Genomic DNA, 14,680 nt, shown 5'->3' with positions numbered 1-14,680 from the left:
AGAGCCGAGGGAGATAAAACATGTGGATTATTCCTGCTCAGTCCACGCTTTTAGAGGGAACAGACCACACACTTGTTTGTTATGTCTGCAGGCTGCTGTTGAGTTGTCCATTACCAAAATAAAGGCAGCTCCTAGACACAACGTGCAAGGTGCCTGTCACTTCTGGATATGCTACAGGTATGGCCTTCAAATTAACACTCTCTGGTAACTGAGCAGTTGAATCACTGCCAGGTTAGATATCAGCTATGAAAGTTTTGACATATTCTGCAATGGGACAGTTTTTTTGTTTTTTGTTTTGTTCTTTTTGGCCAAAACTGTTGTCATGTACAGAAAAAAAAGAGATTGTGTCCCCTGTAGGACAATGATCCACACTACAGAATTCATAAACTCTCAAGACATTATTGTCATAAAATAATTGATTGCTATTACTATAAAAAAATCCGAAAATTATCTTGAATAATAGAAAAGCTTCACCCAATAGGACAATTAAAAAGGTGCAGAAGCATATATTTTGGTGTGAAAAGCATTGTACAGTCACTTTATCCATAAATATACCTTCTCTGTACCAGCTTAGTCCTGTGCAGGGTCACAGAGTTACTGGAGCCTATATTGCTACTATCAGGCAAAGGTTGTGTCTATTGTAGGGCTACATGAAGCTGATAACTACACGAAGTTACACCTAAGGAACCATTTAGAAATAATTTTTTAGCAGTCGCTGCATTTTCACTGCCATCTCCTGTCCTCCTGCGGGACAGGAGGTGGCAGTAAAAACCAACTGGAAAGAAGAGATGGAGGCTAGTAAATAAAAAATGAAGTGAAGGCTCCCCCTGGTGGTGTGGGAGTGCAGGTGCTTAAAGACAGGAAACAGCTTTTTGCAGTTTCTTGTCTCCAGTTGAGAGTCAAAGTCACAATGAGTGTGTGTCCATGATTTCTGCAGGGTATTTGTTATTTGTAATCTTGATAACAGAATCATCGGTTGGGTAAAAAAAAAGGAAAAAACAAACAAAAAAACAATGCAGCAGTGGATTCAAATAATCAAGACCAAAAAAACGAAAAAAGGTCGAGCAGACTGTGAGACATAAGACAGAAAGTACTGCTATAATAAAACTTTGACCATACAGGATGCAAGGCACTTAAAAGAGATGGATTAAAGATGAATATAAAAGGCAACAATAATAAAAGAGCAGACATTAAATCTGTTTATGTCAAAAATACACAACTTTACAAGAAAAACTACAATAAAGTATTTTATAATTGAAGATATGTGTTTTAATCAGACTGTCACCAACTAAACCAAAAAAGTTATAAATATATACCAGTTTTATGTGGATTTTGTATAATGTTTTTTTGCTATAACAGGAAGCCTTTAGGGAGCCAATACAATTCTTAAACACTGTTTGCTGCTTCAGTAATATTTTAAATAATAGAGTTTAAAATTACACATTTTGTGTTTTTTTTTATTTTTACTTTGTGGTATTAAAAGAGCATAAAAACAATAAACTATGTCCTTTAACTAGGGTTTTATGCCGAGGAGGTTTCAAAAGATGATCATCATTTATTAATGAAGGATAAAAAAAGAACCCACAAAAACAGAAAAAGCACCATTTGTTCTACTTCTTTTACAGGTTTAGCATTCCAAGTTTATGACTAGTTTTGTAAGAAGCAATTGTGTCATTTGTGCACGTCTTCATAAATTCATTTCACTGAGAATCTTGCTTCAAAAAGGAATTTATTCAGTTTTTACACTAGAAACTGCAGCTGAGTCTCAATACTTTAGAGCTTAAAAGTGTTTGGTTTTTAATTTTAGTACAGTAAATAAAAATTAAAAAGGACAAGAGGATAACCAAGTTTCCCTCATTGACTTCTCAGGAAGTCAAATATCCAGGAGCCACAGTCTGACTTTGTTACATCTAAACAACATAATATAAAGGTTTTGGGGCAAGTTGAACATGTGAAACTAAAGTGCAGAAGAGTGTTTTCTTTACTTTACAGAATTAAATCCTAAATAAACCCCTGTTTAGTTAAAAAATAAATAAATTAACAATACATTTTAAGACCTTTCAAAGAACTTTTATCTACAAAAACGTAAAGTGTGATAGTTTTTATTTATCTACATGTCATTTGAAGAATGTTGCCTTGTACATTAAACTGAGGAAACTTACAATTTCTATGGAAAAATACAGATTTTAACTCATTTGTCAGTGTCCATGTTGTGCGTGTGGAGGCCAGCACACTTCTTCATGCTTGTCAGCAGAGTGCTCTGAGGTCACTTGAAAAAAAAAAGGGAAAAAAAAACCCTCACTGACATTCTTTTCTCGTCCAGCATTTGCTGCCCATTAGCCGAGTCAGTCGCTCGTGTCTCCAGACTCAACACCTTCTTTTTAACAAAGGATTTTTCACAACTGAGACATGACGTCTAATTCCAGTTTGTCCAACATGCGACGGTTGGTGGAACAGCTGAAGCTTGAGGCCAGTGTGGAAAGAATAAAGGTAACAGATTTAAAGTTGAATTATTTACGAATGTGATACTTTATTGTCTTCAAAAAGGCTTACTTTTGAAAAAAACAAAACAAAGAGTAGCCAAAAAAAAGGAAGATATTATATGGCATTGTTGTTATAGAATTTTTTTTTTCTTTTATAAAAACATGAAAAAGAAGTCAGAAATGATACATAAAAAATTATAAAATAACTCAATAAACAAGTACAGGAGCATCGTCATTCACTTAATGTTCTACATTAATGTTCACTCAATGTTCTACATTAAGTGAATTTGTTGGCCACTTTCGTTAAGGGCAAGAAGCAGGACTTTCTCTGTTCAGCAACACTTCCATGCACTTTGATGCAACACATTTTTGCCAAATATGCCAGTCTCACAAAACCATTTTTAGGCAGAACTGTACATGTTTTTGCTGCTAGATCTCCCAGGCAGCTGCAGAGCTCCAACAATACTGTCTGCAGAACGCCAGCAAGGATGCTTTGCTGGTTGGAGTCCCGACAGGCAGCAACCCGTTCAGGGAGCCTCGATCCTGTGCTGTGGTGTGAAGGTCAGAGAACAGAAAGCTTTTGGAAAAATATAACAGCGACTTGACCATAAGAAGGAAATAAAAAGGATTTTTGACCTTTTACAGAGGAAGAAGACGTGGACATAAGTGTGGCATCTCACTCAGAGGAAAAGAGAAAAGCAAAAAAGATTTGCTTAATGTACTGAGAACAACACTCGGAACATCATGTTTTAAGTTTTTTTTGTATGGATGTAATTTTATTTTAATATTTTGTGTTCACTTTCTAGCTTTTTTTTTAAAAGTATCATTTAAAGCTGATGTGTGATCAAGTGGTGATGCAGCACAGAATTGTAGTGTGATTTTCTTATTTTTGCCTGAGATCTAAAGCACAGTGGAATTTCATGGCGTCTGAGTTTCCTGATGTTCAATCTAAGTTAGGAAGAGAGAGGAAACTGAGTCTTCCTGTCCCAAACTGCAAAGACGAAGTGAGTCGTTTCCTTTTAGCTTTTGAGCTGGTAGACGAGCTCAAAACAGCACGAAACAACAACCTTTTCTCATATTTTGGATTCTTCTTTCGCTGTTGAACAGTTTTTTGTTTATTTTAATAAAAAAAATACTTTTCTGTGCTTCTGTTTTCAGTATACAAAAGGTATCAACTTAACAAGAAAAAAGCATTGTGTGTTTTATTTCCTTTTCCTGACTTCCTCTTTCAGGGATGAAGCTCAGAGCTGATCTCTATGATGCTTTCTTTCCCATTGACCTTTGCTCAGATGTGCTGAAAAGATCAGCTGCTGCTCATTTTGTGGAGAGCCCATAATTACTATAATTGATTTGTGATACTTTAATTGATTAACTAATAACCCTGTTCAGTTTATTGTCTTGGTAACAATAAATAATATACACATGGAAGGTTTGATAAGACACAAACCTTTTCTGTTTTTACTCCAGTTTCACCAAAAAGCCACACACACATGCATGCACACACCTCCTCATTTTCAATCAATGGTTAACATGCATGGAATTTGTGTGAAAGCCATAGAGTTATAAATAGAAAGAGAGTACTGTATTGGCGTATCTTCATTCTGATCAGACACTGCGATGTCACGGAGGTTCAAAAATGTCCACAAAGCGGGATCAACTGTCAACCAAAGAAACAACATTCTGCAGCAACACATTAACACAACACAGAGATTAAATCTTGTCAGCAACATGAAATGTTTGTTGTTGATACAACAGAGTGACAGGAAAATGCAAGAAGGCTCTCCCATAGAAACTACAAGATCACGTGGCCACAGTGAGGCTCTCTCTCTCTCTCTCTCTATTTATAACTCTTTGGTGAAAGTGTCACACTCTGACCCCTTGTGGCGATCCATAGGAGAGACAAATTCGAAAAGCTAAGAAAAACTTCCCTTACAAGCAACCTGCAAGCAAATGCAACCAAATAGATGGAGGAGCGCTTAAATTTAAATGTTTTCCTTCTAAATACTACAATTGATCTCTAAAAAGGGCCTTATTGAGACAACTTCCTTTAATTTTCAATTCAACTTTGGCACAAACTCTGCTGGAATCAGTGTAGACCTGAAGCAGATCTGCATGTTGCAACAGCCTGCTTCTCATTTTGTCTGTTATCCAGCTGAGCCCCACAAGACAATACCACAGACTGTATAAATAGAGTCTAAAGCACCTGGCCGATAAACAGGTTGCCCCACCCATCATTCTTAAGAAAGTGAATGTCACACATAGAAGGCACCTTTGTCTTTTTTTTTTTTAAGGTGAAATGACCCAAATACCTGGAAAGGAAAGGTCTTCTCTTTGGATTGGTGGGCGGGAGGCTGTGAGCAGAGTTGGATTTCAGGACCAACCCCCCCCTTTCCAAGCCTCACTGTTGTCCAGCGCAGTCGGTCCAGAGAGCCGCTGTGGATTGCATGTGTGTACTTTGGTTAAAGCCATAGCTTTCCCGGCAGACTATGAGCGTAGATACCATCAATGAAGAACCGACACACCACTGGGAATCTTTTTTTCTCAAAGGTCAACGACCTCAGAAAAGCAATTAATCCGGTTTAACTCCTATTTGTCAATGACGGGACGTTTTTACGAATTGGAGGAGTGTTTGTACCAACTGAGGATATGGCCGAGGTATACAAACTCTACATGGGAATAATAACAGGTAATGTTTTTATTCTTTTTTAGATTTTTTTGTTTGATAACCTCAAATACACACGCAAGAGACTTGTTTTCATTTAAGTTCATAAAGTTTTTGTCCAAGTGAATAGATAACTTGCTAAGTATTAAACTTAAATGTGTACAAAAGTTTTTCCTCATGTAGAAAAGAAGTGCTTTTCTCACTAAGCACTGTGTTTTAAGGCTAGTTAATGATTGAACTGAAAGCAGATGCACAATAGCTGTTCTGTGATTAGAAAATCAAAAGTGTTTATAGACGTTTGACTAAATTGTGATGTTATTCCACATGGTTGTAAATACCTTTTTGTTCTGATTTACGTCGAGGATCAATACAAAATTTGTTTAAAAGAAGTAAAAGTAAATAAAGCATAGTATTATCACAAATGGAATATTTGCAGCATGTGAGGATTCTCCTGTGAGTATTTGCTTGGGTCTTTGGTTGCAGCTTTGGCCCTATGCAAATATTCCTTGGCAGAATGGAATTCCACAGATGAGCCGACCAATCAAACTGTGTCTCACTGTCATTTCCATGGCGACCAGGACAACTGCACAGGTAGATACACACCAAGGGGAGGAGGTAATTGCTTATTTTACAATGAATATGATGTGTCAATTATGTGATTAAAAACAGGGGGGGGGGAAATCAAATTATTTTAAAATAAAACTAATTATTTTGTTTATTTAAATAAATCAATACATTAAAATGTTCTTAGCTAATATAGCACACTATGCTATATGCTATTTAAATCATTAATTATTTAAATAAGAACATTTATTTGAATGAAAAAAATAATACTACTTCATTGTATTTTGAAATGCCAGAATTGATTTCTAAAAAAGATACCAATTTGATACAAATAGTAAAAGCTTTGTTGAAGAGGGGGTCAGGAGATACATTTTAAAAGATTCAACAATGCCTTTCCTATTTGCACCGAATATGTGTCATTTTTGGATCATTTCAATACTTCTGCAGGCAGAGAAAACCTTGAGTCCAAATGAAAATACCCTTGCAGCCTTTATTTTGGACATTTTTTAAAGTTTATAGTCTGTGTAAAGAACACTTTATAAGTGTTTTTTTTCAATCTGGTCAGTTACAGTTTTTAACAGTTTTTAAACTGTTTTACGGAAGTGTCACATTTTTACTATGAAGTCAAAAGCAAACAAAGTTTTCCACAGTATTTAGTAAAAAACAAATTTGAAATTTATTAAAAATTGCTCAATTGCCAATAATTTCTTTAACTTTTAAATTCAAACATCTAAAAAAAAAGAGAAAAAAAAGCTACGTATTTTAACACGATTGTTAACTTTTATTTACGGGATGCTACATTTGTTAGAAATGTATTTCATTAAAGTTTGGTAACATTTTTGAAAAAGTTCAGGTTTTTGTGCACTAAGCTAAGTCTGCTGCTTTTTGCTTAAATGTTAAACAAGTTTTGTAAGACTTGGTTTACAGACAACTACAACGCACCTTTTAAACTATCTTGTTAAACTTTGTAACCAGAGATTTTTCCTTTCAACTCTGAGGTCAGAGCGGCAGCCTGGTTCATGTTGCAGCTAACAACTGACCTGCTTCCATTGATGTCACCTGGACAGCAGGATTGTTTTACAAGCTCACTCTGCAAAGTAATTCCATTGGAGAGTGTTGTAAAGATAGCGGCTGCTCTTTCAGAGCTGCTATGTGAAATTGTGGTCAGAAGTTCAACAGCTGTTTTATGGCGTGTTTACTGCGCCGAAATGGAAAAATGCTGAGGATGCAGATGGGAAAAATGAAAATCCCAACCTGTCGTGTGCAGCTGATCAAATAATTAAAAGTGTGAGAATGTAGTGTTAATAATAGTGACGTGACTTCAGCCTTCGATCCACAGGCTTTCCCTCAGGATTGTATTTCAAACAGCCTATTTATAAATCAGGTCTTTTGCTGGAGTGTGGGTGTCAAAGAGCCTTGATGACAGAACATGGCACACTTACAAAAACTGTTTTTCATTTGTAAAATTTAACCGCGTTAAGAGTTTTGCTTATTTAGACAACATGGCATGTGTGACTTGAGGCTATCCACCCACTAAGAAAAACCCCATTAAATGTATAAATCATAGCATAGCGCGCTGTAGCAGTGTTTTTGAAGTAATACAAAAACATGGGGATCAATTAAAATCCTTTAAAAAAATGAGATTATAACTTTAAGGTTGTTTAAATATAGAATCCTGTTCTTGTGCAGTGTTGGGTCAAAAACCAGGAAGACCCCATTGTGTGTTAGGGAATGAGGGACACGAATGTGAAAAAGATGGCCAAACTTGATGGAACTCTATTTACCAAAGGTTGTCGTACAGACTGAAAGTTGGTTTATGCTTGGAAATTAGCAAGATATTTTTTCTTCAGGTCCCAAATTTGGAGTTTGCACAGTTTGTTCCCCAAACAACTATTGCTGGATTTTTGAAGCATTTGAAAACGATGTGATTAGTACAGAAAAAGGAAATTGTTGTGTGGGAGTGCATGTCAAATGCAATAGAGCAGTGGTGCTCATCACATTGAGGATGTGGGTAGATTGAGGCCATCAAAGTCTAAAAAATAAATAAATAAATAAAAACATCTTTAAAACAAATTCGTCGGCAAATAATCATCCTAACCATGAAGTGCATGGTTTAATGGACATGCAGAATGGCCAACCTGGCCAATCCTCTGATGTTTAATTGACTATGTAGTTTTTCAGTTATAAGTATAAACATAGTATTTTTGACTGAAGATTTACAATTGTCAACTTTGAAGTTGAATAAAGTGACTTTGGTGCATAATACCCTTAGTATGTAATTGTACACGTCCTGCATAAAGATTTTTGTACTTTTACTGTGTAACGTTTAAATTATTAGTAAAGCTTGAATGACAAAAAAGTCTGGGCAACCGTGCATTAGAGGGACTAAATGATGTAATTTGATGTTTTTGTTCACTCAATCTTTATTTCCTCAATAAATTATTTACAAACAGACATCTCTGCCATTTCCACCATGGTGAAGCACTGTTACAATGATTTAGATGTGACATCTGCTGCAGTGGAAGTTTAGAATTTCAACTTCTTGTAAGGTTTAAGTTTTACCTTAATGTCTTGTTTTTTGAGTTTGGCAAGTTGAAGGAGCAAAGTAAGTACAGGAATGTGGTTTGGTCCTAAAATATAACGTATTTTATGGCGCTCCCCCATGATATTTTGTCTACACCCCACACTGGGGAAGGTTGAATACATTCCTGCGAGGCACCCACTCCAATGATAATTGTGTTTTTGGTGTTTTTAACATGTTCTTGTACCATTCTTATGATGATGGAGGACATATAGTAAGACTAATAAGCTCAAAATTCCAATAGGAAGGGAAGGGGGGATGGGGTTGCTCCGCACCAACGGCTCCATCCACAACTTACCATTGAACTTCTAATGAACTTCTGCCGCTATGCAAAAAACTGTGTCCAAAAAAAGTTTTTTTATTTAGGCTAAAACGGTATAATCATAATTAAAAGACGACTGGGAGCACAGAAAATAGATCAAAAGATGATCAGAGTGGAACTTTAAGGATTATGAATTAAAAAAATGCGAAACCATTTTGGAAAATCCAGTTGACACTCAGAAAATACCTGAGGTTTGTGCACCAACTAAGCTGATGTAAAATTCCCACCTATTTTTCTTGGGAAATTTTTTCTGAAAAGTATTAAAAAAAAAATCAAATGTAAACAGTAAGGAGTTGAAATGTTTCTTTTTCTATTGGTATAAGAGGTTTATATATTGCAGCTTGACAGTTTTTGTCTATCAGGCAAAGAGGATACCGAAGAGTGGAACGGACACTTCTCGAGATGCCCTGAGGAGCTGACATTTTACTGTGTTCATGGAGATTGTCGTTACGTTGAGGAGCAGAAGACACCTTCCTGCAGGTAAGAAAATGACAACATTTACATCCCATTTATGCTTCCTCTCCATACCTCAAAGTGTAAAACTAGCAGCAAAAGGTCGCCCAAAGAAAGAATTACGGAAGATCAGAGACCATTGATCCCCAGATTTGCCTTTTGTTTAGATTTCTAACCCACAATAAGGTCTCCAACTACTTTGCTTTTGAGTTTTTACAAAATCAGGTAAAATACTGCAAAAACAAAACAAAAAGAAGCTAAGTTTGATTTTGTTTTCTTTTTTCAGGTGTCAGAGAGGTTACACCGGATCCAGGTGTGAATATGTGGACCTGGGCTTGCACAAAGGCGAGAGGAGACACCTCATAATAGGCTGCATCGTCGCACTGCTTGCATTACTTATAGTTCTCATACTAGGCATCTGCATCTGTTCAAAGTAAGATATTTTAAAATGTTTGGCTCTTGGAAAAATAATGTGTTGATTTTTTTTCTCTCATGCATATAGAAAAACTCGATTCTTGCGAGTTTTACAGGTTTCCTGTAGTCTTAAGAGAATCTGTTATCGGGCTTTGAGCTCCACCTTTGTTAACATGTCAGACGTTTGACTTTGAGGCCTTTTATTAAAAGGTCCGTCTGTAGGAAAGTCTTTTATAGACCCGAGCAGGTAATATTAACAACAAAGCCTGTTTGATGGGCTACAATGGATGAATGGATCTAAGGACCGCCACGCTTTTCAGTAGAAAGATTTTCCTAAAGAAAAGGCTCTTATGTGCTGCCTGCTGTGCCTGGACGTGTCCAACCGGTCAGCATCTTATTCCTAAAATAGCTGAGGTTTTAAGGTGTGATGCTTTCGTACTATTAGTTGCATTACAAAAGCCTGTTGTTCTTTAATAAAAAATGACATTGAAATAGTCATCTTAACCCTTGTGCTATCCTAGATGACTCCACCCTTACATTGACGTGTTCTCCCTGCCATGACAAAGGTGGATAAAGGTGGAAAGATTTCATGTAATCCATGGACACCAGTGAAGATCACAAATCATTGAAGAACAAAGGTTCCGCGCACTGTCTAGTGGGTCTAGATGACCCAACTCCCAATATTAAAGTGCATAGGACAGCACAAGGGTTAAGGTCTCACTCTGACAATCTTTTGATCTATTGTAAAATTGTTCCCAGTTGTCTTTTATTTATGATTATGACATTTTTAGCAAAAATCAGAAAAAACAGTAGCATTTTCCAGGACATAGTTTCTGCAGAGCTGCAGAAGTTCATTAGAAATTTGCCTCTGAATTGTAAGCAGGAGCAATTGTGGATTTTTACTGGAGAGGCTGGACATAGGCATGGGCAAGGTCCCCCTTAATGCCGTTACTGTCCCCCTTCAAATTTGATGGCTCTCAAAAAAATCCACGAGTGAATAAATAAATAAAAATGACCTAACAAATCCCCAGAATAAAAACACACCAAAATGTAAAAAATAAAAATAAAATAAAGGCCAAAAAAATGTAAGGATGGATGGACAGACAGAACAGATAAACACACAGACAAAAAGAAAACAAAACAGATAAATGCAGACTCAACTGGGCACAAACCGGAGTCCTGTTTGTTCCAGTCCAAGCCTAAGAAATGGAGAGGCTGTGTCAGGTAGATTTATGGATGGATGAGCTGATAGGATGATAGAATGGTTTTATATGTATTTTAGGGGCTCAGAGGCATATGATACCCCAAACTCTAACTGCAACCCACAGTGGGGCTGGCTAAATCTGAGAGGGATCCATTCCAACGAAAATTATGCTTTTGGTGTTTTTAACATGTCCTTGGGGCATTTTTCCGATGATGGAGGACATATATAAAAACACACGCACACAACTCAGAGAGGAATTTCTAATGAACTACTGCCGCTCTGCAGAAATGACACAGATCTTCTGATTTTGGCTCGGAATGGCATAATCATAATTAAAAGCCCACTGAGATCAAAAGATGATTAAAAAGTCACAACTTTAACTCAAAAAGTAATAGTTTACATAATTTCAAGAAATAAAGGTTAAGGAAATCCAGAAAATTCTTGCAACAATTAACACAACTCTTATGAGTTAAAATTGATTCTATTAGTCTGAAATATGAGTAACTCCATAGAACTGTATTTATTTTGCTAGTTTTTCCCCAGTAAAGTAATAGGGAGCCTTAGGACTCAAGTTGCTATTCATCAATTAGGCAGTGAATGCCATCAAATAAAACATTTTTACACAAGAGGAAAATACATTTTCTACTGTGTTCACAGCATTTGACCTCTTCAATGACCTGGTAAAAATGTCTTGATGGAAGTGCAACGTGGTCATAGACACTCGACATGTTAACCGGTGCAAACAACAAAAAAATGACTGTACATATGGGGATAAAAATGAAATGTTTTGGGAAATTCTGTGGTTGTGGACCATATTTTTTTTATAAGGTCTTCAAGTGGTACAGTGGAGAGGTGTTGTGCAAGAAATGAATGGTCTGTTTGTCTATAAATTATATTTAACTGTTGACCCCAAACTAAGTACAGCACTGCTTGGAAGTGCAGCGACTTTTATGGTTCTCTTGTTAGTAAAATACCTGTAGTTTATCAGGACTCATCAGGACTCCTTTGCAGATTTTAAAGTCCGACTCCAATAATCCTTTGATCCATTTAAAAAACTTTCCCAGTGGTGTTTTGATCATGCTGTTTTTTAGCAAAATCCAAAAAAAATGTCAGTTTCTAGGACATAGTTTCTCCAGAGCGGCAGGAGTTCATCAGAAAAATTCTCCTCTGAGTTGTGGGCGAGACTGTTGGGGGGGAGTAAGCATGTGTTCATTTCCCATGTTCCCGTTGTGTACACTCTCTCCCGCTAGTTTACAGCCCCTTGCAACCCCAAGTGAGGATTACCGGTGCAACAAAAATGCTGAGAAATATTACAGGTGTCCAGCCGTACAGTTTTAAGCCAGATTTTAGCTCGGACAATTAAAACCAAAGACATGAATGGATGTACTCGTCTATTAGTGGATGCATTGAAATGGAGCGGAGCAGGGAGCTCATGGCCTGCTGATTGTTGATTTTAGGTCACTGCTACAAACACGTTTCCTATATCATTTGTGTGTCTGCCCCTGATTCACAATGATTTAAGTAAAGAAATACTCAGAAATGTAATTTTGAGCTAGATTTTCATTCTCTGTCTTCAGAAAAATGCCACAAGAACATGTTAAAAACACCCAAATCAAGATTTTCACTGGATTAGGTCTTTAAACTGATAACAAGGTAGTGCATTCAAGGTAAAATGTGTTAAAATACTTCAAATGCCAAAGGATGTAAATTATTTGTTTTTTAACATCCAGAGAGTTATGTGTTCCTTTAAAAATCCTCATAAAGAATGACTTCATCCAACTTTGGCAAGTGACTAAGGATGTTTTCTAACTTTTATGGATTTGGCCTGCTACAAAGTTAGCACATCAACTGTGATGTTGTAAGGAACATTTTTAATTTAGGCCTCCACATGTGCCATGTCTGTTTCTGTTTCAGTCGCAGATTCAAATTGTGGTGGCGGAGAAGGAGAAGGACAGAAGAACCAAAGAAGGAGACAGAAAAGCTGAAAATGATCAAAGCGAGCGCGGCCAATGCAACAGACTCTATAGAAACAACGAATATCAACTCTGTGTGATGACTGTGGGACTTCAGTCGTATAAAGTGGAGCTGCAGCTGGCTTTTGTTTCACCACGACAGCAGGTTGTTACAGGACGTCCTTGGACACGTAGACCTAAACGAAAGAACACTTGGAGACTACTGAATCTAAAAAAATAAATCTCCTGAAGTCTTCAAAACTCTCTCAGAAAAAAAAGATTTTCGATAAACTGGAGAAGCCTGTTGAGCTTTTTTGTTCGCTGGCAAAAGGTCTTCGCAAATGCTGCAGGGCAACAGATGCACTCGGCTCGTCACTAAGCACTTCTGGCCGGATGGCACCAAAAAAGTTGTTGCTATGTTGGAAACCGCTGAGGCACCAGCTGGCAGCTCTTGATAACAGTCAGCCTGGTTGTTGTGTGGGAGACACATTTATGAGCAAAGGAACTGTTTGGAAATGCTAAACTCCATCTTTACTCACAGGAAAGGATTTTTATGAACCATCAGATGTGTTTGCACAATCTGTGTAATCTTCTTTTTTCACTTTAAGCGCTGGTTTTACTTTGGTCTCATTTCATAGTGTTACAGTTCATCCAAATTAACACACATCACTGTTTAATCTTCCTTTCAGAGGCAAGGCTATTGTTACAAATGTTTCATCAGCAGTGCAAAGCGTTCTCCAACGAATCGTAACGTTTAAAATGAACTGCAGGGTTAAGAAAGGACAAGAAAAGCTTGTGCTGGAGGCTGGTTTGATCTGTATATTTGGAGCAGAGCAAGGACCGGACTACAGAGTCCGGACAGCTGAGTCTGTGTGTGAGGGCTGAAAGTAGCCCACTGTGTGAGAATTTTTCCAGATGCAGTGACCTTCAGTCAGTTCAGTCTGCTCTTGCTGTTTGTGTCATTCATTAATTTTTCATTTTAAGGGCCTATATCCTGCTTTTCTTAAGGCGATAAAACAACTCGATTTCTGAGGCACCACCTTTCGCTTCTTGTGGGCCGCCCATTTCAACCTTGAGTCTGCGTTTCGTTTATGAAAATAAACAACATCCAAACTTTCGCAAAGACTGATGTGCATAATGCGCATATAAAGTGAAAGCGTTTAGCCGGTGTGTGTGTGGTAGCCTGGTGGTGGTGGTGTTGGCAGCACAGACATTTCCTGGAAGGGGCTCTTCCTCACTTTCATACATAGAAATGTCAGAACCTGCTCATTTTCGTGGATTGGGAGAGGTTGGTGCTCAGAGCGCAGGTTTTCAGAGGAATGCTCAGAGCTGCATGAATAGAGCAAAATACCACTTTGGGGTTGTCTTTTGTGAGGAATGGACATTATAATACACTTAAAAGCTCAAAAGGTTGATTTTGCATGATATAGGCCATTTAAACTGTGTCATCTACTTTGTTCATTAGGTTTGCCTAATTACAAATAATTGAATTTAGCTTACTTTTAAAAATGTTTTTTCTTAATTTGAAGCACTTTAATGCGTTCACCAGCTTAAATTAGATGCATTTAAGGTAAAAACAAAAACTACTTTTGCCTCCTATTTATTTTATGTAAGGATAAGCTTTTTTCTTGAAAAACAATTTTCAATCTTTTGGCGATTCATCGAAACTACCACATTGAGCATTTCCTTTAAGCTGATTTGAGTCTTTCTGAAGAGTTTGTTTGTCATGGTCTGCTGAGTCTTAGGACTGGCTAACATGTTTTAGATGAAATATTAACCTTTGACACACTTTTTTTTTAAAGTGGAGCAATAAACTTTCACAACTTTCTTAACAAGTATCTTGTGTCTGATCATGTAGTCTCTTTTCATGTCAGGGTTGAGTTTGGGTCCCTTCTGTTGTACTTCTGAACTTTTATTTACCGTTCCATAAACGTGCTTCTGTAAAAGACAAATACTCTAGATCGTTAGACTATGGAAGCGATTATGTAGCATAAATAAAAAGCAAAGTCAAAACCAGAAATGCTTTTTCATTTTCAAAATGAAGC

At 37.0% G+C, this 14,680-nt stretch overlaps 1 protein-coding gene across 3 annotated transcripts; it reads left to right on the top strand.

Annotated features, from left to right (window-relative positions):
* The first annotated feature begins 1,997 nt into the window (after positions 1-1,997).
* Positions 1,998-14,473, top strand: LOC101155207 (guanine nucleotide-binding protein G(I)/G(S)/G(O) subunit gamma-10). 3 transcript variants are annotated; one of them, XM_011481718.3, is made up of 7 exons: positions 1,998-2,490; positions 2,917-3,044; positions 3,129-5,169; positions 5,629-5,760; positions 8,975-9,092; positions 9,352-9,498; positions 12,598-14,473. In XM_011481718.3, exons 3-7 carry the CDS (start codon positions 5,130-5,132, stop codon positions 12,734-12,736), a joined length of 576 nt encoding a protein of 191 aa, XP_011480020.1. In that variant the 5' UTR covers positions 1,998-2,490; positions 2,917-3,044; positions 3,129-5,129; the 3' UTR covers positions 12,737-14,473. The 3 variants fall into 3 exon arrangements, with proteins under 3 accessions (XP_011480020.1, XP_004074786.1, XP_004074787.1); XM_004074738.4 differs by having other exon boundaries at positions 2,004-2,490; positions 5,629-5,736; XM_004074739.4 differs by lacking the exons at positions 5,629-5,760; positions 8,975-9,092; positions 9,352-9,498; positions 12,598-14,473 and having other exon boundaries at positions 2,305-2,490; positions 3,129-3,911.
* Positions 14,474-14,680: the final 207 nt, after the last annotated feature.

This window comes from Oryzias latipes, chromosome 12, assembly GCF_002234675.1.
Source record: "Oryzias latipes chromosome 12, ASM223467v1".
Lineage (NCBI taxonomy): Eukaryota > Metazoa > Chordata > Actinopteri > Beloniformes > Adrianichthyidae > Oryzias > Oryzias latipes.
This window is presented reverse-complemented; position numbering and strand designations above follow the sequence as displayed.